At 45.0% G+C, this 27,267-nt stretch overlaps 2 protein-coding genes across 6 annotated transcripts in view; one reads left to right on the forward strand and one right to left on the reverse strand.

Annotated features, from left to right (window-relative positions):
• Positions 1-6,332, reverse strand: part of ACSM5 (acyl-CoA synthetase medium chain family member 5) — a 34,420-nt gene extending 28,088 nt beyond the window's left edge. The window contains exon 1 of one of the 4 annotated variants that reach the window (XM_045072139.1): positions 6,254-6,330. In XM_045072139.1, the coding sequence (XP_044928074.1) occupies positions 6,254-6,298 (45 nt within the window). In that variant the 5' untranslated portion in view covers positions 6,299-6,330. Of the gene's footprint in view, positions 1-1,689; positions 1,922-2,367; positions 2,451-6,201 lie in introns of those variants that run through there. The other 3 variants (XM_013055118.2, XM_004750271.3, XM_045072140.1) reach the window with 3 other exon arrangements.
• The window catches only part of PDILT (protein disulfide isomerase like, testis expressed), a 40,528-nt gene continuing 17,775 nt past the window's right edge, over positions 4,515-27,267 (forward strand). Inside the window, exons 1-3 of one of the 2 annotated variants that reach the window (XM_004750273.3) lie at positions 4,515-4,788; positions 14,724-14,932; positions 22,870-23,076. In XM_004750273.3, coding sequence (XP_004750330.2) covers positions 14,731-14,932; positions 22,870-23,076 — 409 coding nt within the window. In that variant the 5' untranslated portion in view covers positions 4,515-4,788; positions 14,724-14,730. The remainder of the gene's footprint in view (positions 4,789-14,723; positions 14,933-22,869; positions 23,077-27,267) is intronic. The other variant, XM_004750272.3, reaches the window with a different exon arrangement.

Genomic DNA, 27,267 nt, shown 5'->3' on the forward strand with positions numbered 1-27,267 from the left:
CAACAGGAGCCCAAGAGTGTTGTGTGCACTTTGTTTAAAGAGCACTGAGAAGCAGATGCAGGTTCTTCCCACCAAATTCCTCTCGGCCATAATAATAACAGAATATGGTCCTGTAACTGCCAGAGATTAAAAGTTTGGGCTTCTCCCACATTGTTTTATTAAATCCTAGCCCCCCAGTGTGATCATAACAGGAGGTGGAGGCCTCTGGGAGGTGATTAGGTTCTGAGACCTCAGGAGCTCACTGGCTCCTACTGAATGGGCAGGTCAAAGCAAAAAGACAGGAGTCTATGAACCAGAAGCGAGCTCTCAGCAGACACGAATCTGCCTGCCGCAATTCGATCTTGGACTTCCTGGTCCCTAGAACTATGAGAAATAAATGTTATTTAAATGACAACTGCCCAAACTGAATAAGAAGTAACCAATGTTAGGGCCAATTTAATGTTAAAACCTGTTTAACTTTTAGGGCCTGCTTAGCCAGAGCAACTCCATATTGCCTAGGTAGCCATATTGTTGTTTACAACCACGGACTTAATTCCGGGAATAAACGCCCCTGTCCTGGTTTGGTTCCGGGCATCGATTCCGGGAGTAAGTGCCTTAACAAAAGAAGCCACATATCCTGGGTCTGCGGTTATGCCCTATAAAACCAGCCTGTGAGAGGGGGAGAGGGTCACTCTCTTCGGAGGCAGCCCTAGCCGGTCAGTCTGACTTCTAATGCTTGGCATAGAATAAAGCTTCACATAACTTGCACTTTGTCTCAGTCTCGTTCCCCTGGCGGGTGAGTCTAACTTCTAATGCTTGGCATAGAATAAGGCTTTGCATAACTTTCACTTTGTCTCAGTCTCATTCCTTTGATAACAGACCCCAACACCAACAATAATAATGTGTGGCAGTAACAAGAAAAACAATAATAACTGCCATCTGCAGAAGGCTTACTGTGTACCAGGCATTTGGAAGGTACTTTACAGATGTTATTTCCTTAAATCTTGACAACAACTCTATGATATAATGCTATTTTCTCTGTTTTACAGATAAAGTCGGGGTTTTTTCCTATGCAAACACAAACATAGGGGTTTTATTTTAATTATTTTTTTTGTTATGTTACGTTAGTCACCATACAGTATGTCATTAGTTTTTGATGTAGTGTTCCAAAAATCATTGTTTACATATAACACCCAGTGCTCCGTGCAATATGTGCCTTCCTTAATCTCCATCACCGGGCTAACCCTCTCCTGACCCCGGTCCCCTCTAAAACCCTCTGTTTCTTGGAGTCCACAGTCTCTCACAGTTTGTCTTCCCCTCCTATACTTTCAACACCATCCTGACCAAAATACCATCAGCATTTTTCAAAGTGCTGGAACAAATCCCAAAACACGTATGGAACCAGAAAGGCAGGTTTCAAGAGGAGAAGTGACCACAGGTCTCACCTCCCAGAAATGCCCAGGTCCGGGCTTCTGTTTGGCTGTGAGCCCTGAGTCCTCAGACTCCCCGTCCCAGACCCTTTTCCATTCCCCCCCCCCCCGCCACTTCAACCTCCCTCCCATGGATTCCTCTGCCCCCTGACAGCTGATCATTAGAATCGGCCTCCCTGCTAACCCAAGGCCATTTCAGGCATGCCCCTTCTTGCTTTAAGCAGCAAAGGCCTCAGAGGCAGCTAACACCTGTCCTTAAAAAGATTTCTCTCTACATTACCTTGCTTTTGAACCCAAGAAATGCAAAAGGCCTTCGATCCTGCTTCAGCTGAATGCGGGCCTTAAACATTAAGGTTCCTCCAGGACACTGGAGAAGGCAATTTGATGACCTGGTCTCCCACTGGGAACTTTGGCCCCAGATGCAGCAAACAGAGAGCAGAGCCCAAAGCCAACAGAGGACACGGCGGCTTCAACTGGCCAGCATGCTAGAAGCCAATGAGAGTGGCCCTGCTAAGCTATGCTCACAGCTTCCAGTAGCTCTGGTGGTTATCTTCTCTGAAAATTCAGGTCACCACCACCTTACCGGAAAAGAGAACAGGAACTTCCTTACGTTTTTACCAGAAAGGATATAATAGTAGCAATAATATAAGCTAATTGCGTTCCTTTTCTCCTCCAAACCCTCCAATGCATAGAGACAGAAAGTAGATTAGTAGTTGCCTGAAGCTGGGTATGTGAACAGGGAATGACTGCAAATAGACACAAGAGGTCTCTTTGAGGTGACAGAAATGTTTTAAATTTGGACAGTGATCATCAAGGCTGCATAAATCTGTAAGTGTATTATTACTACCTACTACTACTGATAATTGTAGTAATAATGGCATACTTGAATGAGTTATGGTATGTAAAATTAAACCTAAAGCTTTTTGTTTTGTTTGTAAGCCTCCTAAGGCTCCCCTACCTGGTTCATAGTCCAAGCCAGTGTTCCAAGAGCAGTCCTCAAGGCCCTACGTGATTTCCTGGCTCTCCATTCCTACCCATTTGCTAAGCTCTGCTCCTACCACATTGCACTGGTCTGCCCGACTTTTGCTCTCCCTGCTGCTGGTAACCTGAATCTCTGGGAACAACAGCAAAAAAGATCCTATCTTGCAGTGTTTGCCAGTATCTGTGGTTAAATATTGCCATGGTGGCACAGCCAATTTCAAGCAACCAAAGATTTAACAAGAATTATTAATGGTCACTGGTACGCCCCCGTGAGCTGGCTCAAGCCAGTGCTGCTTCGAGCCTTTGCTGCCAGGACATTCCTTCCACACGGTTCACCGCCTCACCATTCACACACAGGCCCTGCTCTGTGTGCCTTGAGCCACCGCCCAACCCCCAACTAGAACCTTCTCCTATCTGACACTTCCCACTCTCCCTTCTCTCCTTGATTTTTCTCCTTGGCATTTATGACTTTCTAACATTCAATGTATTTTATAAATTTTTTTTTATTTTTTTCCAGTTTTATTATGGCATGACTGACAGATAAAATTCCACATATTTAAGGCATACAACATGTACATTACACAGTTGAGCTTAATTAATACAATCATCACCTCTCATAGTTGTTCAATATTTTCTATTTACTCACTGTGTCATCTGTCCCCTGTCACACACATACACTAGAATATAAACTCCACAACGAGAGAGATTTTAGATTTTCAGTATAGCTGTATCCTCACGACAGTGCCCTGCCACGTTGTCAGAATTCAGTAAATATTTATTGAGCCAGTGAAGAGTGAAGGAGAACTAATAGTGAACATTTTTTATCTGCCAGACATTGCTATGTGTAGCACATAAAAATTGACCTTCAGCATTCCAGACACAAAATTTATTTTTTTGCTTTTTCCCAGAATCACATCCGAGGCAGTGTAAGCTCTCAGTCTCCAGGATCTGTGGGAGCTTCAGGCTCACTTACTGTTCAAAGCACCTTCCTTAGCTATCCCTGGAAGTAGCTCAAAGTCCCTCCAATGGAAGAGAGGATGCTTATGTATCAGCTGCCTCTAGTTAGCACCACACTGGGTGTTGGTCCTGCACTGTGTTTTGTTCCCCTTGTAGCTCTGGCTCATTTCCTGGCCAGGTCAGGGTGGCCCATTTCTAGGAGGCAGCTCCTCTCCCTCCCCACCAAGTGTGGCCACAGAAAATCACCTCTTTGGCCTTCAAATTCCATTTCCCCTCAATGCCCAGGCTTCTGCTGGGTCCCAGGCAAACATTCTCATCTGCAAATCTGCAGTCAGAACTAAAGATACAATCTCTACTCTCAGGAAGGTGGATGGACAGATGACCTGCTCTTCAGGCAGCCTGATTTCAATATCATTGTTGTCCATTAGTATTTGGTAAGAATCAGGCAGCACAGAACTTGGGGCTACAAACTGACAAAAATGATGATGCTAATAATAACAATAACTGCCTTTTATTTTGTCATTCAACAAACATTTTGGAGCACCTGTTACCTGCTAGGCCAAGTAAATTATATGGAACTTAGAAGGTGATTTGTTCTGTGAAGAAAAATAAAGCCTAGAAAGAGACAGAAAGTACCCAAGAGTGAGCTGGACAAGTTAATGGTTTTAACAAAGGAATAAGAAAGACCCAGGCTGAGAAGGTGGTATTTGAGCAAAATGATATTTGCAGGACATTAAGAGAGTGAACCTGAATACATCCGGGTTTAGAGCTGGCAGCAGAAGAAACCACAATTATCCCTAAGATGAAAATGTGACAGTCATACTGGAGAAATGACAAGAAGGGAGTGGGACAGAGACCAGGAGGTGGGACAAGGGCCAACTTTCTGCCCTCCAGGTACCCTGTGGCTCACTTGGCTCATGTTAGCTGGGCTAATCCTTTCAACAGCCCTATGAGCTATACCATTTTACATGTGAAAATGTGACTCCAAAAGGGTGAGTGACATGGCCAAGGCCACACAGCTAAGAGGAACAGAGCTGGGACTCAGATTCTAATGTTTAGGCACCGAGTTCAGAGCCCACCCTACCATGCCCCTCCCGGCATCCCAGGCTGTGATTTGTTTCTGGCCCTCCTGTGACCTCCAGCCCCACTACTGTCCTTTGACACAGGCAGGTCAGGGCCTTCTTACCCAACAATAACCATTCTTCTCCAGGGCCACCCTGGAGAATCCCAGAACTTGGAACACTGTGGTTCAGTCTGCTGCAGTCCCTGCGTGCCCAGTAAGGACGGATTTCATTTCTGCCTCTGGATTTCTTCAGAACACTCAGCTGCCTGCGGGTCCTTCTGGGTTGCAAAGGGAAGCTCGGAGCCTGCTCTTCAGGCCACGACCTGACTTCCGTCCTCAAGTCCCTAGCAGGCCCGAGTGTAACCAGGCTTCCTACAGGTATGGGCTTGAGTGAATATGGCAATTCTGACGACAGGGCCTTGCTGGGCTGCCTTGCTTCTGCCAGGGTGGTTACAAATACAGTGTGGTTTACTGCGTAGATGGCTACATGTTAGTATTACCTAAGAGGCTTTAAAAAAAAAAAAAGATGCCCAGACTCAAACCATAGATATCAATGAAATTAGAACCTAGTATGTTTGGGTTTGAGCATCAGTATTTTTTTGAGTTTCCCCAAGAGATCCTAAGGTGCAGTCATGATTGAGAATCACTGAAATTGACCCTAGGGTTTGTGTGAGAATTAAATTAGATCATTTGTTCATTCATTAATTCAAACACATTCACTGAGCTCCAGATCTGGACAGGCACTGTTCTAGGAGGTGGGGAAACAGCTGTGAAAAAAGGCACTTATATCAAGAAGTTTAGAAACACAAACGATAACTACTCAGAAAGAATAAAACCAGATTTGGAGCAAACGGGTAATGTGGCCAAGAGTGGTAGAGGCAGAGGTGGCAGTAGGAAGACAGAGCCACATAGGAGGACCCTTTCTTGGAGGGACTGGTATTTATGCTGGGACCTGAATAACCAAAAAGGGCTGCAGATCAGGGAAAGGGTGTTCCAGGCAGAAGCAAAGGTCCCAGGCAGAGTGTGCCTGAGAAAGGGAAGGAACCAGCGTGGCGGACACGCTGTGAGTGGGAGGGAAAGCAGAGCACTGAGGTCAGAGGGTGAGGATGACGGGGTGCAGGGATGTCAGCGGACCGCACGTGAGGGCAGGCCCCTGGGTGCTTCCATCAGAGAGCGGTGTGATCTCAGCAATGTTTTAGAAGGAAATCTCTAAATTCTATGTGAGGAATGGATTGGGGGAAGGCAAAAAGACTAAGCAGAGAAGAGGCCACTACTCTGACCAGACCAGAGACAATGGTGGCCGGGACAGGGGGTTGTTGGTGGTGGAGACATTCAGTGCTCAGAGCACTGGCAGCTGGTAGCAAAGCCTCTCCGTATTAGCTGCTATTACTTATTCTTAATCATAAACGTTTCCTATCATGGCACTCCTCTGCATGTGGGGGGTTGGTTAGAGATGCCAGAACTAGGCTTGGAATGTGTGTGGCTGGGGCTGAGAGCTTCCCAGAGGGACACAGAGGAGCCACCAGTGTTATCAGGCCAGAGGGGTGGGTGCAGGGAGAGGCTGGGTTCCTGGGCAGGGACAGGGGTCCAGGTGGGGCTGAGGGCACAGTGACAGGGGTTGGAACCAGAATGGGGTCCAGAGTTTGAGGGGGATCCATGTGATGAGCTGATCTGTGGCCAGAGATGGTCTCGGAAGAGAGAGCAAGGGGCCGTGTGTGGAAAGGGGGTGGGGGAAGCCGGGAGAAAGAGAAAGAACCTGCCCCCTCTCACCCTTTTCCCAGCAATACATACAGTTCATTTCTTTGCTCCCTTCAGTGTGTTGAACAAAATAAATTTTAAAGACCTTATTGGCTTTGTTCAATGACTTATGAATCAGGCAGCATCCCATCTAGCAGACAGAAAGGAGCTCCGAGGAGCTGTACAGAACTAAAGACTTCTATAGGCTGAAGGGAGCCGGAACAAGGAAGTTACACCAGACAAAAAGTCTCCTTGGTAATTACAAGGTCGCTTTCCTTTAGGGGGTGGCAGATGATCTAGCTGGTGCCGATCAGGTGACTCCTGACTGAGTGGTTTAATATTCCATTTCTGGAGAGCCAAAGACTGTAATTAAGTTAAGTCTCCGTTAGGTGACATGGTACTCACCACAAGTAACTCCATTTGGGGCCTGTCGTCTTGTTTTTAACAAGTCAAACAGCAAATTCTGAGTGATGCTGCTTGTGGTCGCCGTATTTAAAATGTCAAAGTGCCCCCTTTCGCCTTCTCACTTTCAAATCTTTCCTGATGGACTTTTTCTCCTTAGCACTCATCAGCATCTGACATATCTAATATATTAGAATATCTAATATATTCTATTTCTTTATCTCACTTGCTATGTTCCTCTCTTGCAGAGTGTAAGCTCCATGAACACAAGGGGTACTGTCTATTTTGCTTACTTTTCTATCTCCAGTGTCTGGAATGGTACTTAGCATGTATTTATTAAGACCTCAAGATATATTTGACCTTGTTATATATATCTGAATGAATGAGTGAATGAATGAATGAACGAATGAGTGAATGAATAGGAGTTGTCAACCAGGGTCCACAGGAGTCTGACCATGGAGGGATTTCCCCGCCAGCTGGGGGGCTTGGTCTCCGTGTGAGGCTCAATCACTGGAGGCCTTCTCGGCTTGTACTCATTTCTGCCCAGGTTAGCAGGAAACCTGCTACCTCCTTGGGGCCTCCCACTGCCCCATCTCCATGAACTGATCAGGAACCACTGAGAATACTCTTTTTGTTTGGTTCTTTGTTTAAAGATTTTTATTTATTTGTCAGAGAGATTGAGAGAGAGAGCGAGCACAGGCGCGGGTAGCAGCAGGCAGAGGGAGAAGCAGGCTTCCTGGTGAGCAGGGAGCCCACTATGGGACTCCATCCCAGGACCCTGGGATCACGACCTGAGCCAAAGGCAGATGCTTAACCAACTGAGCCACCCAGGCATCCCTGTTTGTTTTTTTATAAGTATTCTTCAGTTTTTTATTTATATATTATTTTTATTTAAGTATAATTAACATACAGTATTATATTGGTTTCTGGTGTACAATATGATTTAACATTTCTACACATTACTCAGTGCTCATGATGATAAGAATACTCTTAAATCTCCATCACCTGTTTCACTCATCCCCCCCCCCCCCCGCCAACCTCCCTTCTGGGAACCATCTGTTTATTCTCCGTGTTTAAGAGTCTGTTTTTGTTTTCTTTTCTTTGTTTATTCATTTGTTTTGGCTCTTAAATTGCATGTATGAGTTAAATTCTATGGTATTTGTCTTTGTCTTTGACTTATTTCACTTAGCATGTTACCCTCCAGAGCCATCCATTTTGTCGCAAATGGCAAGATTTCATTCTTTTTTGTGGCTAATATTCCATTGTTTGTGTGTGAGAGTGTGTGTGTGTGTGTGTGTATACCACATCATCGTTATCCATTCATCTATGGATGGACACTTGTGTGGATTTCAGATCTTGGATTGTAAATAATGCTGCAGTAAACATAGGGGTACATTATCTTTTCAAATTACAGTTTTTGTTTTCTTTGGGTAAACACCCATTAGTGGAATTACTGGATCATACAGTGATTCCAGTTTTAACTCCTTGAGAAAACTCTGTATTGTTTTCCACAGTGGCTGCACCAGTGCACATTCCCACCAACAGTGTACAAGGGTTCTTTTTGCTCCACATCCTCACCAACATCTGTTGTTTCTTGTCTTTTTGATTCTAGCCATTCTGACAGGAGAGAGGTGATACCTCATTGTGGTTCTGATTTGTATTTCCCTGATGATGAGCAGTTTTGAACACCTTTTCATTTGTCTATTGGCCATCTGTATGCAGGAATATTCCTGTCAAAAGCCTGAGAGGAGAATGCAATGGGGAGCCAACAGTAGCTGTGACTGGCCTGGCTGACCTTTAGATGACTTACTGTTCACTCTAGCTGGATGACTCACCTGGGTTGATTTATTTGACTGTGTGGTTCTCAACCTACAGACTGTAAGAACTACCTGGGGCTGTCAACGACAACACATGGATCTCATATGGATCCCAATTTCTTTAAATTATGAGATAACTAGGGTAATTCTCACATTATCTGGATATTTGATAAGAAACTATCATTCAGGGTGCCTGGGTGGCTCAGTGGGTTAAAGCCTCTGCTTTCGGCTCAGGTCATGATCCCAGGGTCCTGGGATCGAGCCCCACATCGGGCTCTCTGCTCAGCGGGGAGCCGCTTCCCCTTCCCCCCCCCATCTCTCTCTGCCTGCCCCTCTGCCTACTTGTGATCTCTGTCTGCCAAATAAATAAACAAGATCTTAAAAAAAAAAAAAAAAGAAGCTATCATTCATCCTGTTAACTAAGACAATGGTATGGCGGTTATCTTTTAAAAAAACAAACTCTATCGGGGCGCCTGGGTGGCTCAGTGGGTTGAGCCACTGCCTTCGGCTCAGGTCATGATCTCAGGATCCTGGGATGGAGTCCCACATCGGGCTCTCTGCTCAGCAGGGAGCCTGCTTCCCTCTCTCTCTCTCTGCCTGCCTCTCCATCTACTTGTGATTTCTCTCTGTCAAAAAAATAAATAAAATCTTTAAAAAAACAAAACAAAACAAACAAAAAAAACCCAAACTCTATCTTTTAGAGATTCATAGTGAATTATTTATGGATGAACTAATGTAACACATGGACTGGCTTTCAAATAGGCCTGGACAGGGAGTGATGCAACTAAGACAGACTGGCAGTGACAGTAACCCAAGTTGAGTGACAGGTATGTTAGGGCACATTAACTGTTTTCCCTATTTTTGCATACAATATTTTTTCCAAAAGAAAGTTTTAAAAAAAACCATTTGGGGAGCTTTTAAAACATATAGATAACTGGGCTGCACCCTGAGTGATTCTGAATTAACGTCTGCTTGAGGCCTGGCATCAGTACCGTTTTTTAAGCTTTTTAAAGCTCCCAGTGAGATAAATGTATATCCCGGGACAAGAAGAGCTACTGGAGCACAAGTTCTTGATCGTATCCTTGCAACTACCCTGAGAGGCAGGCATTATTCACGCAGTCTACAGATGGAGACGCTAAGCTCTGATAGTAAACTCACAAACTTGAAGGAGTCCAAGATGTGAGGGGGGAGTGCAAGGCGAGGGTATGTGAGCAGTGTGGTGTGGTGACTTAGACCCGAGGTTTGCAAACTTTTTCAGGAAAGTGCCAGATAACAAATATTTTTGGCATTGCAGGCCTACATATCATCTCTGTTGCAACTATTTAACTTGGCCATTGTAATAAAAAGCAGCCAAACAATACCAAAAGAATGGGTATGGCTGTGATCCAGTAATACCGTATTTACAAGACTTGGCCATAGGCCAGTTTGCTGGACTCTGGTTTAGACCACAGACTTTGGGCTTAGATGCACCTGAGCCCATGTGTTCCTTCCATCTGCCTGCTGGGTCGTCTTGTAAAAATCTCCACCTTCATGAAGGGAGCATCATAATTTTACCTACTGATACAAGAAATGGGGTTTGGAGCCAAGAGCCAAGAAGGAATTCTTGAGACGTCTTTGGTGCAAAAAGGTGGTTTTATTATAGCATGGGGACAGAACCCATCAGCAGAAACGAGCTGCCCTGGGGTCATGAGGAATGATCAATTATATATTTTCAAGCTGGGAGAAGGTTAGGGATAGCTTAAGTGTCAAACGAATTTTGGAAGCAAGGTTTCCAGGGCCTTGAGGAGGCTAGCTACTGTTAGGAAAAGATCACTTATTACTATCTAGTAAAACCTCAGTCATGAGACCCTTCAGATGTTCACCGGTGAGTCATATGCTTGGAGGAGGATTTTCAACACGTATCCTGGGGGGCAGAGATAAAGGACGTTTCCAAAGGAATTTCTGTATATTAAATTAGGCTCTACAGGACCCTGGGATTGGGCTAAAGATTGCCTTTGTCCTTCGTAAAATATTAACACCAAGGCAGCTGAGTTCCTAGAGGAATGTCACTGTTTCAAGACCTGGTTAATGAATGGACTATAAGTAGTAAAGAAATTTAATTTTTCTTTTGCCTTTGCTTCCCACATCACCTACTTCATAGACATGCTGTGATGATTAACAAGATGGTATGTGTAAAGCTCAAATACTAGCTTCATACATGGTGATAGGTACTTAGCATTATGGGCTGGCATGTTACTAGGTCAGCAATGGTCAGCAGAGAGTTGAAGCTGGGGTTTCAGTGCAGAGGAGAAACAGGGTAGGGCCCCTGTGATACTTCGATTTTTAAGTGTTAGAAAACAAAATTCAACCCAGTAAATTTTAAAATCTAATTGGCTTTATTAACCAATTCACAAATTGGGTAGCATCCTATCCAGCCAGTAGAGAGATGCCCCTAGGGGTTGTACAAAATGGAAGATGGTTATAGGCAGGAGGGTGGGGGAAGATATTAGCAAAAGGAAGGACTTTTTCAGGCAAGAACATCTTGTTTTGTGGGAGAAGGGAAAGGCAGAGATTTTGTTTGTCTTTTGGGTTTTTTTCATCATGCAGATTATCTTACTAAACAAGAAATTTGTTACTTGCTTACTAAGCAAGAAATTTATCTTGCTAAACAAGAAATTTCATGTTAACTTTTGTAAGGTTATATTCCTGGGATAAGCTGAAACTATAACTGAGTCTTGTTTGCCACTGGCAAGGGGAGGGGCTCAAATTATTCAATTTGGGACTTTTTTCTTTTTCTGTTTTAACGTAAGGAATATATATTTGGGCATTCAGATGACCAAATACATTTCTCATCTAGATTTGGTCTTCATCCATAATTCCTGGCACACAGCTCTCAAAACAATTGGAATTTCCTGAGCAATAAAATAAGAGCAATGGAGCATCTTTTGTTACAGCATTTGATCTCATCCGCAGTTCCTGAAAAACACTTCATTCAGAGCATATACCATGGGGGACTCAAAACCTCTTTCTTTCAAAACAAAAACAAAAACAAAAAACCCACAATCCATTTCTGTAACTCAAGTAAGTGCCTGATTCCTGCTATGAGTTTCAAAAGCCGGTTTTACAACCCCAAATCAAAAATCTGATTCTGTTCTCTGCTGCAGGCTCAGCCCTGCAATGATGGAAGGTAAAGGGTATCAGGGTGGGGAGCCTCTGTTAACGTCTCACAATATTGTTCACGGCATCCATTTTTTAAAAAAAGATTTTATTTATTTTAGAGGGCATGCACATGTGGGAGGGGAGATGGAGAGGGAAAAAGAGAGGGACAAGCAGACTCTGTGCTGAGCTTAGAGCCCCATGCGAGAATCAGTCTCATGACCCATGAGATCATGACCTGAGTTAAAACCAAGAGTCAGATACTTAACCTACTGTGCCACCAAGGGGCCACAGAGAGGCAGGATATCACTGTGGTTAGGGCATGGATCTGTAGCTAAAATGCCTGCCCCCAAATGTGGGGTGACGAGGGGGTGGAAGCTGGCGGCATAGGGGTTGAAAGGACTCAGCTAAGGCAGGACAAAGTAGACAAATTTACTGAATACACCACCACAAGGGAGCAGTGGGCAGGACAGCAGAGAAGAGGCTGTCTGCAAGGAAGCAGTGGGTGGGAGCTGTTTTTAAAAAGTAAATATGAGAGGCACCTGGGTGGCTCAGTGGGTTAAAGCCTCTGCCTTTGGCTCAGGTCATGATCCCAGGGTCCTGGGATCGAGCCCTATATCTGGGCTCTCTGCTCAGCAGGGAGCCTGCTTCACCTCCTCTCTCTCTGCCTACTTCTAATCTCTGTCTGTCAAATAAATAAATAAAATCTTTAAAAATAAACAAATAAAAAATAAAGAGGAAATATGAGGCATTAGGGCGACGTGGAATTCCCTCTTGTTTGGCAACTGTGTCTGGTTATAAGGAGCCCATTGATTAGTTAGGGCCTATGGATATTCTGAGGTGGGTCATTTAATGGGCCTGTCTGTATTCAGCCAGGGGGTCGCTATGGTCTCTGTCTATATTCCATTGCTCAAGGCTGTCTGCCTAAAAGTGGCCTCAAATGGCACCTGCACCCCAATGTTTATAGCAGCAATGTCCACAATAGCCAAGAAATGGAAAGAGCTCAGATGTCCATCAACAGATGAATGGATAAATAAGATGTGGGGTGTGTGTGTATGTATAATGGAATACTGTGTGTGTGTATGTGTGTGTGTGTATACCTCTATCTATATATCTATATATATAAACTGGAAAACTACTCAGCCATCAAAAAGAATGAAATTTTGCCATTTGCAACAATGCGGATAGAAATGGAGGGCATTATGCTGAGCAAAATATGTCAGAGAAAGATATGATTTCACTCATATGTGGAACTTAAGAAAAAACATATGAACATAGAGGAAGAGAAGAGGGGAAAAAAACGTGAGAGGGAGGTAAACCATAGGAGACACTGAGCTGGAGAAAATAAACAGAGGGTTGCTGGAGAGGAGGTGGGAGGGGAGGATGGGGTTACTGGGTGATGGGCATTATGGAGGGCACTTGATGCAATGAGCACTAGGTGTTATATGCAGATGATGAATCACTAAATTCTACCCCTGAAATTAACATTACAGTATATGTTAACTAAACTGAATTTAAATAAAGAGTTTCTTTTTTTTTTTTTAGTTTTTTTATTAACATATATTATTAACCCCAGGGGTACAGGTCTGTGAATTGTCAGGCTTACACACTTCACAGCACTAACCCTCCCCTTTGTAAACAACAGCACATACCCTCCCCATTTTAAACAATATTAAATAAATGAACAGATATGGCCTCTACACCTACTAATTGTGTGATCTTGGGCAAATGATTTAACCTTTCTGTACCTTATTTTATCCTCATTAAAAGAGGATTACAATAGTACTATCCTTACCTCCTAGGGTTGTCATAAGAGACACGACAGTGTGGAAAGCACTAGAACAGTGTCTGGCACATTACAAGAATGTTAAGATACAGGTACTCACAAAATTTAGCTTTAAAGCTGGCCCCAATTCTCTATATTTTAGGCCAAAAAATTACACTAGATCTATTTTTTAAAAACCTTCAGATAGTTTGACAATTTCCCAGGCAATTATAAAGTGTTTATTCATTCATTCACATATTTATTCATGCCACTTGTTCATTTTCCTACCACAATGCCAGGTGCTAGGGTACAGCAGTCAACAAAGAAATGAAGATCCTCATAAATTTAATATGAAGGTGTGACCTAGAATACTGCTATAGGTCTTCTTATTTAAGACACTCATACAGTCTATGTTACATGGAGAAACAGCTCTATGATTGAGGAGTATTTATGAAGATCTGAGGAGGTGATTCTATGCTCTAAATTATTCGGGAAGACATAATTAAGTAAAGTCAGAAAGGAAGCTTCTGATCCAGACCATTCTAACAGTTAAAAATTGTAAAAAAATAAAATAAAATAAAATAAAAAGTAAGGAATTAGAACAGAAATCATGTCATAGATCTAAAATGTACTTTTATACTTTTATAAGACATATATAGGATATATTTCACATATATAGGATATATTTCGTATTATTAAGAAAAACAGAATGCTGACCAATATGCATTAGCTGACTCCATATATGTTTAAAATCATACACTCAAATAGTATGCATTTATTTTGGAATTTTCAACATGTGTAGGAATTCATTTCCAACTATTAATAGGTTTCTCAGAGTTGAGATTATGAGAGAGATTTTATTTTCTACTTAACATATTTTCATTGTATTACTTGGGATTTTTACAAGTGTGATTTATAGTTATGATTTTTAAAATATCAACAGTTGAGAAAAGTTGTTCAAATATCAAATGAGGTGTATGAATAGGAAGTGAAGTAGTGAGCTTCCCACCATAAGAGGGCATTCAAGTAGGGAGCTGGAGGAGCATGAAGCAGAGGCCATGATGGGGAATTGGACCAGTTATCTCTGAGGCTCAGAGGCTTACCCTAGGACTCTGGAATGGGACTCATCTCTCCAAAAGTCTCACCTGTTGTCTGGGGAGCCAGTGGGCTCAAGTGGCTGGTGTGCAATTTGGATTCTTACTGCTCTGAGTGGAGCCCTGTTTCTCTGAGCTATCCCTATGCAGTTTACACAGGGAGTGAGCTTATGCTGACACTTTGTCTCTTTTCCAGTGCCTTGCCAAGCTGCAGGGACTACTAGGGAGGGAGTGGGCCATGCTCAGGCCATGTTCTCCATGCATAAACTGGGTAGGCAGGGAAGGTCTGGGGGGAGAAGTAATGACATGGTGCCGTGCCACCTATGCTGATATGGGCTCTTGTTCCTCTCTGTGCTCCTGAAGGATAACCATGAAGCTGCTATGGATGTCCCTGCTGCTCGTGGCCTTTTGCATCTCCACTGTCTGGGGCTTGCCAGAGGAGGACATCAAGGAAGCCAGCATCAACATATCCCAGCCCATGCATATCGTGGAGGAAGGCAACCTGCTAGTGCTAACACCTGCTGGCCTGACCCAGATGCTGAACCAGACCCGCTTCCTCATGGTGCTTTTTCGTGAGTGTCCCCCACTCCTCAGTGGTGGGTGAGGGGTGGGGTGAGATCTGCCTCCATGCTCCTGGCAGCCAGAAGAGTTTGACATATTGTTTAACACACAAGAACACATATTATTAACATACTTAATAAGTATATACTCCCAATCTCAATTTCCAGATGAGAATACTAAGGTCCAGGGAGGTTAAGCAATTTACAAGACACTACACTGCCACTTTAGCCTGGGCACATGGGAGATGACCAGTAAATGAGCCCTCATCCTGCTGTGGCACTGGGGCACAAGACAGATCATCAACTTTCTGTCAGGCAGGACTGGGTTCAGCTTCAAGGAATAAAGAATTGGCTAATGAGGACTTAAATCCAAGAATTATCTCATATGCTCAAATGCAGACCAGGCATATGCAGTCAATGCCTGCCTTAATCACACTGCACTTTACAGGAGCCTTGAAACAGCCTTTGATTCAAACACAACCTGAAGCCGGGCTGGCTGAGAGGCAGCCGGATGGTATAAATTCTTCCTGACACTAAACCACCAGGAACAGCTTTCTCTTCTGGGCAGCAGAGCCAACAATTTCCTGCCTGGGGCTGATTTATGGACTGTTTGCTCAGGTTAATGTTCCAAGGACACCTGGTTCCCAAAGCCAATAGGAACTTGTCCCCTTTGGAGCCCTAACCTGACAACCTCTACCCTTTGGTGCCCATGAGCTCACTGTCTTCTGGTTCCCTTTGATCTCTCTGGCTTACTTCTCAGGTCTTTATGGCTCCTCCTCTTTCCCATAACCCCGAAATCAAGGATGTAATAGGCAGCTCATGGACTGAAGATGCCCAGGACGGGGATTATGTATGGGCCATACAGTGTTTTAAAAATTGAGACATTTCACAATTAAAGTTGAATTTACATCTGCTCTTGAAGAAACAAGATCTAGAGGCACAGGCCCACATTCTTGCAAAGTGACAAATAGCTGGAACTGAGTAATGATTTTTCCTTTTCATCAGAAAACATGCCAGTGAGTTTGCCACATCCCTACCAAGCCAACCCCACACGGTTACAGACCCAGCCTCACCCCTGTAGCATTTGAGTGTGTATCCCCCATCTGAAATTCAGGCCTCTCGTCCCTTCTGAATTGGTACAATCTCTCTGAGTGGTGTCATGTCAGTGGGGGAGTTTGGGTATGCGACAATCTCAGAAACTCGGTTGTCCTGGGTCCCAAAGCCGCCTCAGCTGGCTTGTGTAGCCGCTTTATAGCAACATGAAACAAAAATACTCTTTTTGTGCCCTTAACCTTGATGGTTCCCAGAAGGGAAAATCTGACCGGGTCATTTTTGTTTCCATCCCACACAGAGTATGCCTGATGCATAAAATTTCACCCCAGCAGTTCCAAGCTTCTGACCTCTATGTAGCCCAGGCTGTTAATGGTCTCTTTCACTATGCCTGGGTGCACGCTGGATTTTACTTCAAGCCTATGGAACAAGACCTTGTAGAGGTGATCTGGTTTGGGCCATTTTCTTTACATAAGCCAATGAGCGGGGCAGGCCTTTCCGGTTTGCTGACTGCCTCCTAGAGCTGATTCCCCACATCCTTTATCCACCACCCACACATCTGTTTCATGGTTCCCTTCCGGGAAGAACTGAGAACCTGCAGGTCTCCTCTGCCTGCTGCAGAATTGTAAGCTAATGGTTAGCACAGATCAGAGATCCAAGAAGAATACATCCATCTTCTCTTTTTTGCTGCAGCCCTAATCTCTGATCCTGGCCCCTTGATGTTGAAGGAACTAGAGCCACACACTGTGCATGACACAACGCACATGTCAACACACACTTACCCTCCAAAAACGATGCAGCAGGTAGATGAGACAGAGGAACCTGTCCTGTTTGCATGAGAATGCAAACCTCTGCCCCTGACTGTATTAATCAGGGCAGAAGGGGGAGCCCATGGCTCTTCACAGCCTTAACTGACATAACTTGGGGATTGACACTGAATCTAGTGCTACAGAGAGAACCAATCAATTCTACATTCTTTAATGACATTAAATGAAAACCAATTTGAATACTTGAAACTTGAAGCATTCCCACTAGCCGGTATTTCAAAGCAGTAAACACCAGCAGAGATTTTATTATCTAAAAGAGACACTCAGGCTCATTACATTTGAGTATCTGATTCCTTCCAATATATGGTTTAAAACAAAATGAGTTCTCCAAAACTGGCAGGCCTTCTAAAGTGACCTTTGGAAAAACTAATTACTTGGAGAAAGCATTATAAATTTTCTTTTTTCCTGGGAATAAACAGGCTCCTTACAAAAAGGATTTTTCCAATATCGTCCCAGGGACATACTGTATAGTAACTCTCAAATCTTTAGCGGCTGTCTACGTTCTTAGCTCTCTGAGGACTCCAGGCTCAAGAGCCAGTGGTCGGCGGGACTACTTCTTATGTGTTCCTCACGTGTCTCAAATTCCACATGTGCTCAAAATAAGAACTCAGCATTTTTTATTTGATCCCTATAACTTGCTTTGTCTCACACCCTGCCTTAACTGACAGCAGCTCTCTCTACCCAATGTCAAAATCAGAAATCTCAAGGTCATTCTTGACTCCTCTCTATTCTCCATCTAACTTGTCACTAGGCCCCATTGAAACCACTCCTAAAGCCCTCTGCAATCTCCAGTTTTCCCAGCCCCTTGCCACTGCCTTCGTTCCAGCCAGGGTTTCCCACCCTAAACACCACAACAGCCCCCTAGAGCATCTGCCCATCTCCCCCAAAGCTATCCCTACAGCACACCCAGAAATTTCTTTTTTCTAAAAAGCAAGTCTGATTGGGTCACCTCCTGATTAAAAACCCTCAGTGATTCTCTAAGACTCCAAACTCCTTAACATGGCTAAAGAATCCTCTGCTTGGCCAGATTCCCCACTTCACATGAGAGCTACGTTCTAGCTCTGGAGTAATTTGTGGTTGCCAGACAGATCACACTGGTTCAAGCCCCAGGACATTTACACTTACAATTCCCTCTGACCACAGTGTCCTTCCTACACTTCCTCGCCTGGATTGTGGTGTTTAAGCTCATGAAGCCACCTTGTCAGGAGGCTGTGTCCACACTCACTCCCACCTACACTGCTAGCAGGCCTTCTATGCTGATACAACCCCCTGGACCCTCCCTTTCATAGCATTTATCACACTGTACTGAAACTGCTTTCAAGCTTGTGGGCTCCCTGGGGGACAAGGGCCAAATCTCATTTACCTCTTGATTACTAACATCTGAGCTTGGTAGGCTTACATGAGATGTTGAATGAATGGCTGAATGAAATGAGCTTTCCTTTGACCCATAATGATCTGCACAAATGAGGAAAGGAGTAAAGAAGGTAGTATTCTTCAGGTTAACAGCACTATGGAGAAAAACAAAAAAGAGCAACAGAGAGACCAAAGACTTAGTGGAAGTTTATTTATATAAACTTATATAATTTACAGAGGGTGGCCTGGGAAATTTATTTATAAAAATTTATATAGCGTGGTCTGGGAAAGTGACAATTCAGCAAAGACCTAAAGGCAGGAAGACAGCAACCTATACAGATAGCTGGTAGATGAGAGCATTCAGTCAGAGGGAACGGCAAGCACAAAGGCCCTGGGGTGGGAATGTGCCAGGATGGCTAAAGCTGAGACGCTGAAGAAAAGTGGGAGATAAGATCCCAAAGGATGTATGGTCCTTTAGGCCCTTCAGGCCATTGTGATGGTCAGAGGAATTTGTTGGCTGGCACTTGAGGAACCAGAAGGGACTGATTACCATCCCAAAGTTTCTATCACCTGTGAGCACCTCTTTACACTATAATGGCCCTATGCGATGGGGAGAGGATTATTCTCAGAATATTTTTCCACACTTGATCTAGAGCTTGGTCTAAGCTTGGTTTCTCATCCTCAGCACTATTCACACTTCAGCTGGATGGACAATTCTTTGCTGTATGCGGGGGTGTGATGCATTGTAGGATGTTTGGTGACACCCCTGACCTCTACCCATTAGATGTTAGTAGCACTCTGGTGGTGACAACCAGAAAGGTCTCCAGATAGGGCCAAAGGTGCCCCATTGAGAACCACTGTCTAAAGAAAGGCAGACTCCAGCTCCCTGGGCTGAGAGCTAATTTCTAGTCCCTATAGTCTCACTTTCCCAACCACCAGCCCCTCCTCTGACTCACACTAGTTGCTCAGAAAAGGGAACCTGGGGTTATCTACTAAAAACCCAGGCAAACATTGATTCTAGGTCAGTTATCCATTAACACATCTACACATCCAGCAGATATTCAGAGGGCCATTTTCTCTTCTAATATGAGCCTGGGTCCCATTTGCTTACCCCCGAACCCACATGAGAGCCACACAATAGGCCCAGGCCTGTGCTGGATGACGTGGTGTTAGTCACACTTATCTCCCTTTCCCCAAGAACCAGATGTTCTGAGGATCCTGACATTTCCATTAAGACCCTCCCTTCCCTGAGAGAACCTGGTCAGGGCAAGATCAAGGGTTTTCCACCTGCGCCATCATAATGGTTAATGTTTTGGGGGCACTTCTGTGCCAGAGCTTTGCACACCTTGCCTTACTATGTAGGACCATCTTAAGGTATAGGATCAATTAATATCTCCATTCTGCAGATGAGGAAACAGAGGTAGAGAGATGTTTAAAAAACAACCTGCCTGGACCACAGGTGCTGTAAACCACCAGAACGGCCTCTGTTTTATGAAACGACCTAATGAAGTTCATGGACTACCATATGACAGGCAGACAAAGAGCTCTATCTAGATTGAGCTTAGGACACAAGGAAGGCTGTACTCGCAGGAGCTCTCTGCCTCCCACAGAGGGCTCCCTGCCCATCTACAACCCACTGGGCTCCACTCTGCCCAAGCAACAATGTACATGGGAATTGTTCCCGTCCCCAACCACATACTAGCTGTAAGACCTCGGGCTTCTGTTTCTTGTCTGTAACATTCCTCACCTGGAACGGCAGATAACTCAGAGGTGGTTCTGAGGATACCCAGGATAATGCATGTAACACTTAGCAACACGGTTGGCACAGTAAGTGCTCAATAACTTGTCATTGTTGTTACCTTGTTCTCATTACTGTCACCATCACCATCATCACCATCATCACCATCAATCAGCCATCTGGCTGCTCCTGTCAAAACCTCAGAGTCATCCTTGACTCCTCTTGTTCACTCACACTCCCCATCCAATCTACCATCTTATCCTCTCTATCCAATCTATCACCAATCATCTCCCCCTCCAAAATCTTAGACTCTGACTCCTTCTCACTTCCTCCACGACTACTACCCTGGCTCAAGCCATCACCAGCTCTCACCTGAAATATTACAGAGGCCTCCAAATGGTCTCCCTGGATCCACTCTCTTTCCCTTTTGTGGTCTAATGTTCATATAATATTCAGTACAGTCCAGTTAAACAGTAAGTAGGATCATATCTAATTCTGCCCGAACTCTCCAGTATCTTTCCACAACCGTCAGGGAGAGGGACCAAAATCTATTCAGTGGCCAACAAGTCCCTATGCTATCTAACCCCCAGGCTTCTCATTTTGCTCTAGGCCAAAGAGACTTCTAGTCATTCCTCAAACATGCTGTACATACTCGCACTTCAGGATCTTCGCACTTATGGTTCCCCTGCATGGAAACTCTTCCTCCACATATCCACAAGCCTGCCTCCCTCACCTCCTTCAGTCTTAATTGAAATGTCTCTTATGGGTGAGGTCTCCTTCAGCCTACTTAAACTCAATCTCCTTGATACTCCTAACCTCCAGCTTTGCTTCTTGTCTCCATAGCACTTAGCATCTAATATAGCATAAATTTTACTTCTTTTTTTAAAAAATATTTTTCTTTTAAGATTTTTAAAAATTTACTTGAGAGAAAGAGAATGAGGGTGAGACAGAGAGAGCAAGCCGGGGCGGGGGGGGGGGGAGTAGCAGAGGAGAGAGAGAGAAGCAGACTTCCTGCTGAGCAGGGAGCCCAATGCAGGAATCAATTCCAGGACTCCAGAATCATGACCTGAGCCGAAGGCAGCCACTTAACCAACTGAGCCACCCAGGTGCCCATATTTTACTTCTTGACTTCTTTACTTTCTGTCTTCTCTAACACAAGCAGGGATTTTTATCCACTGACTATTAAATCCCCAGAACCTAGAACCATGTCTGGCACATGGAAAATCTTAGAAAAGATCTGTGGAATGAATGAGGAACAACTGGATGAATGGATTGGTGGATGTGTGCATAAATGTCCATTACTATTATTGTTAGATCCTATCCGGCTACCTTTAGGATCCCAGCATTCCTGTTGTCACAGACTATTTCTCTCACTTTCATTGCAGACACTCAGGAGCACTGGGCTGTGTGTGGAACCTCTAAATGCTCCAGCATTTGAACCATCATTCCATGTGTTTTTCTTGCTCTAAGTTGCCTAGAAATTCAGATTTGGATACAATGTCAATCAGTCACCATGAGCCACGCAGGGCCAGATCCACAAGGAAGCCCAGGGAGAGGCCTGAGGGCCGGAGCAACTGGCAACAGGCCAGTGCCTGCTGGCGATGATGGATGGGGGGTATCGAAGACAATGATGGTGACAAAGCAGGTGGTGGAGAGGCAAAAAGTCTCACTTCCTGTGCACTGATTGGGAATTTAATGAAAACAATCATTCACTTTCGGGTTCCATCGCAGGAGCAGGTGTACTGACTGACGCTGGAGCATGAGCCAGTTGTCCTGGAGCTGGCTTTCTGGGTTTTGCTTTACAAAAGCCCTCTCTGTTGAACTTGGAACTTGTTCCTTTTTACCTCCTCCAAGTGTGTTCCAGATAGACAGGTCAGAGGAGTGGGGACTGACACAGGGAATGCATTCTGACTTGAAAGGGAATCAGTGACCCCTTGCCCTGGCTTGACCCACCTGTTGCAGACATCAGGGCAGGGAGGGGCCTGCAATCTCTCAGTATTATCAGGAAGAGGGAAGGCTAATGTGAGCGCCTTTTAGTCCTCTCTCATTTAGGCCAGGAATCCCATGCCAGCTCCCTGAGGCCATTTTCCAGAAGGGGGCTCCCCACTTCTAATCCCCACCTCACTGCCCAGCAATATGAGGCACCAAGGAATCCTAATCGAGAGTGTGAGTTCTCTTTAATACCACTTACCCAAGGGATAGGCTCCGAGGGAGCTTCATAACCGCTTCCCACACCTGACCTGCCTTACTTGAGAGTTCCCTGATGTATTCATGCAGCGGGAGCAGCTCCATTTGGCCTGTAAGTCTGGAACTTTCCACCAGATGGCGAGCATGCTCCCTCATTCTTTCTCCTCTGACTTCTGACCATAAAAATTGTACAATAATAACAGTAGTAATAATAATGCATTATGTCCTTATCATGTGTCGGGCACTATGCTGAGAGTCGTCTACAAGTGCTGGGTAGACAGCATATTGAGTAGTTCCAGATCCTGGCTATATCTTTCACTGCCACAGGACCCCGGGCAAGTTGGACATTTTGCTTCCTACCAGTTTCCACATCTATAAAACTGAGATAATAACCATACCTATCCCACAGGGGTGCTGAGAGGAGTCTCCATCCACGGAAAGCTTTTAGAAATTAATAAGCTCTGTATAACTGATTGTTAAATCTTACTTGGCTGAGAACTCTATGGGATAGTTGATAATATTTTTCTCATTTTACCCATGAAGAAAATGGGACTCACAGAGTTGGAATGAGTTGCCCAAAGTTGTATGGCTTCCAGTGTTGCTAGGCCCCAAGAACCCTGATGTGCTTCCCAAATGTCCAGTTAAATGAAACATGTGCCTCCCTCGCATCATGTTTTCTGAAAAATCTACTACAGCAGACCACAGTAGCCAAGCTGGTCAAACCCAGCCTCCTTCTTGGGAAATGGGGAGTGGGAGAGGCTCTAGCAAGTTCTGATTTATACTGGCTCTTTCAGACAACCCATCCTCCAAGCAATCCAGGAATCTGGCTGAGGAGTTGGGCCAAGCTGTGGAAATCATGGGCAAAGGCAAGAATGGGCTCGGCTTTGGCAAAGTGGACATCACGGTAGAGAAGGAACTTCAGAAAGAGTTTGATGTTAAGAAGGCCCCAGAGCTGAAGCTGTTTTTTGAGGGCAACAGGTCAGAACCCATCAGTTGCAAAGGTAAGAGTCCCTGTTCATCAATCAAGGCAGTGCTAGCTACGGAAACACAAACACCAGCATTTAGGTGGCTAACAGAACTATGAGTTTATTTCTTCTCATGTAGAACCCAGGTGGCAGCCAGAGGGTGGAGGTGGGTGGCTCAGCTCCACACAATTTTTCAAGGACCCAGGTGCCTTCTAGCATGCAGCAATATCTTCCCTTAGAGCCTCTGAAGCCCCTGCCATTTTCTCTATATCTAGCCAGCAGTTGGGGCAAGGAGGCAGAGGACTGCCACTGATGGTGCTCATGAGCCAGGCTTGGAAGTGGCAAACATGACTTCTCCATTGACCAAAATTCTGTTACATGGCCCCACTCAACTTAAAGGCTGAACAATATGGCCCTGATCTGTGTCCATAAGGAAAATACCATTTTGGTGAACACATAGCTGCCTCCACCACAGCATACATCTCAGCTGGTGGGCCCTAGAAGCACCATGAAGTGGGATAGTGAGATGCATGGCTCATAAACTGCCAGAGACCAGAGAGTGAGATCCTAACTCCATCTCCCACTTCCCGCCCCAATCTTCACCTCCCGCCACAATCTTCTACTTTAGAATGGTTTTGACAGGGTCCCAGGCCAAGAAAAGGGGCTCTGGGAGATGAGAAAACAAGACAGATTTGGGACAGGGTGACTACCAAACACTGGAGCTTCTATCATCATCCACTTCATTAACTCATTCATTCACTTATTCATTACCTTTATTGAGAAACTAACATGTGTCAGTCCCTATCTTGGTATCAAAAATGCTGTAGCATTATGTGACTCAGTGTGGCACACGGTAGGTCCTAATTTTTAAAAATACTAAATATATAAATGCATAAATGTCCATAAAACTGATGGATGGATGGAATGAAACTAACAAATGCCAAGGTGCCCAGCACAGCCCACACTATGCTAGTAGAATGTTCCCATTATATGTGTGAATGACTGAATCAGGAAACTGAGATAGTCTTGCAGCATCTGGCATTTAGCAAGTCTGCAATAAGCCTGTTTGAGTTTTGTTGCAAAAACCAAAAGGGCCCAGAGAGAGCAACCTCCTGCAGGGGCTTGCAGTATGCCTTACAGTTCTAAGAGCGGACACAAGGGGGCAGGAGACACAGGCCAGACTCGCAGGGGAAGGTGCTGCAAAAGCGTCAACCTCAGCGCGCATTACATACAAGACCAGGCAGGGCAGTGGCTCCCAAGGACCTTGTGGGACCATGGTGGCAGGGGGCGGGGCAGGGCAGGTGAGGTCTGACTTCTCTTTGAAGCAATAAATGTGACAATGTGGCAACTTCCAGACTGTCTGGGCCCCTTCTGGTAGAAGCCAGTGCCTGGGACCCCCTCTGTCATGCAGGAAAGCTGCATCACCACCTCCCCTAGGAAGTCCCCTTTGACTGCCCGCATCAGGGTGTCTGTCCTCCTCAGGAGTTCCATAGCACCTGTGCTTAGTGCCCTCAAGGCCCTCACAGAACTGATTCTGTTCTTTGTTCTCTAGCGAGAGCACAGAGCAGAAGCTGATTTCACTTCTTTTCCTGGGTCCTCTGAAGAGGTTGCCCAAACTGGCAGGCACCAGCTGGCTTTAAATCCTTACCACACACCTGAAGGACAATCGCTTCCCCTTGTCAACTCTTATTTTCCTAATCTGTGAAAGGGAGATGGTGGGAGTATCTACCTCCGAGGGTTACTGATGAAGTGAAACAAGATTGTAAGGCACAAGCCCTGAATGGATCTGAACCGTTTACTGTGCTCCATCACTATTCTGGGCCCCTTACATATGTCACAACAACCCAGCATGGCAGGTGCTGCACAGAGAAACTGCACAGGAAACTGCACAGAGAGGTGGAGCAACTTCCTCAAGGATCCCCAGCTACTAAGCACTGCAACCCACAAATGTTTTCTGCAAAGGACCAGATAATAAATATTTTAGGCCTTACGGGCCAATCTCTTTCGCAACTACTTAACTCTGCGAATACAGCGGGAAAGTAGTCCTATATAAACCACTGACTGCCAATAAAACTTTATTTACAACATCAACTGGCAGGACAGAATTGGCCCATGGGCTGTCATTGACCAACCCCTGCTCTACGGTGTGCTGCACTCAAAATAAATGGCAGGTGGGGCTCATGTTTTTATCAAACTATTACTTTTCTGACCCTTGCACAGTGCCTGCCTGCAACACTTAGGTTCTTCAGAATAGTTTTTGAGTTTGAATGGGATGGAACTGCAAGGACCCACTGCAGGCTGACTTGGGCTAAGGAGCCAGCCCCTATTTCTACTAAGCCTGACCATCCCTCCCTTTCTTTAGTGTTACCCCCAACTAGGGAAAGAGGCAGTGGGGTGCTAGGAGGGAGCCAGAGCCTAGATTTAGGACAAACACGAGTTAGAGAATTTGAGCCAGTCTTCCAACTTCTCATCTCCTAAACAGGATGACTAAGCCAGTTCTGCCAACCTGGCAGAGTTTCCTGAGCTCAGAGGGGTGACAGAGCATTACTGGTCTCCTGCACCAACTTTTCTGAAAACCTTCCCAGGAGGCAAGTTGGGGTTTAGTCCTTGTTGGGTCAAAGCTAGAGTTCTGGTTCTCCTCTAGTCTCCCAAGGATTGATGATGGGAAACTTGGTCACGGCCCCCTCTCTGGAGGGAGGAAAACTCGGGTTGGCTCCAGGGCCTCAGTTAATGATGCATTCACAGCTTGTGCTTGGAAATATGCAGTAGAGGGACAGCCCCAGTCAATCATTGACATAGCGTTCACACCTCAGTTGTTACCCTGTCCTCTGGCTCAGAGCCAAGTGCCAGCGGAGACACCTGCCCAAGGGGGTCAGGGACCGATCTGCAGGCAATCAGGAACAACCTATTTGTCAAGTTCAGAGCTACCTCAGCCGCATAGGGTTCAGAGGGGCAAACAGAGCCCAGACATCCCAGAGAAGATGGCCTAAGATCGAATTCCCTCAAGCCAGCTTACGTTATGATTCACCCACCTCATCCATTTACCCTGTAATTATTTCTTGAGCATCTGGTATAAGCTGACATTACAGGCGCTAGGCGCTAGCCAAAAATCATAATTTCAGAAAAAGACAAATTCAATGAAGAAAATGCAACAGGTCATAACCTAGAGAATGATACGATGGGGGTCTAAACCTCTAACTAAATAAGCCGGAGGAGTTGCCCCGACCACTGAGGAAAGGCAGCCCAGGCAGAGGGAGGACCGGGAGACATCAAAGCCTGGCGAGCAGGACGATGAGGGTGTGGCTGCAGCGCAGACTGTAGGAGACAGCCACACATAATGAGATCAGAGCAATGGTTCTGATCAGTTGAAATTCAAATGCATTTGGTGGGGTTTTGTTCACCTCTTTTGGTATTTTCAGGACTTTGGAACCTGTTCCTTCCAGAGCAGTTACAACATAATTTTTTTTTTCCAGACAAATGCCTATAAGATGAACTATTTCCATGATATGTGCTTGTTTCCTCCTGAAAGATGGCTGGGAACACTGAAAATAGAAACTCAGCCTTGGGGCTGAATCCAGGAGGCGAAGGGGACTGCAGGAGGGTGGAGGGCGGAGTGCTGTGATCTGGGAGCTGCAGGAAGTCTCCCCTCACCCCTCTCTGTCCCTTGAGGCCAAGACATCGTCCTTCTATGAACTTCTATGGGTCTGACTCATCGTGGCTTTTAAAATGGCCTAATCGGTATCTACTAAAACTAAACGTAGCATTCCCTATGACCAGAAATTCAACTCCTGGGCATGTACCCAAAAGAAGTGCATCCAATGTGCCCCCAGAGACATGCATGAAATTTAATTCTTAATAGCCCCAAACTGGAAACAACCCAAATGCTCACCAACAGAGGATGGATAAATAAATTATAGAATATTCATGCAACAAAATGCTACACAGCACATACAACAATATGGATGAATCTCATAAAGAAACAAAGCCTAGGCCCCAAAACACACAATGTGATTCCACCTGCATAAAGTTCAAGATCAGGCAGACTAATGCATGCTGTTAGAAGTTAAAATAGTGGTTACCCTTAGGTAGGGACAGGTGAGGAGCTGGGACGGGGCATAATGGGACTTCTGAGAGCCTGGTAACAGACTGCTCTTGAGCGCTGCGAAATGATCTGTCTCTTGACAGTTCAATATCTGGGTGGTACTCAGGTCTGTTCATTTTGCAAAA

This window comes from Mustela putorius, unplaced genomic scaffold (assembly GCF_011764305.1).
Source record: "Mustela putorius furo isolate JIRA1106 unplaced genomic scaffold, ASM1176430v1.1 tig00004007_pilon_pilon_pilon, whole genome shotgun sequence".
Taxonomy (NCBI): Eukaryota; Metazoa; Chordata; class Mammalia; order Carnivora; family Mustelidae; genus Mustela; species Mustela putorius.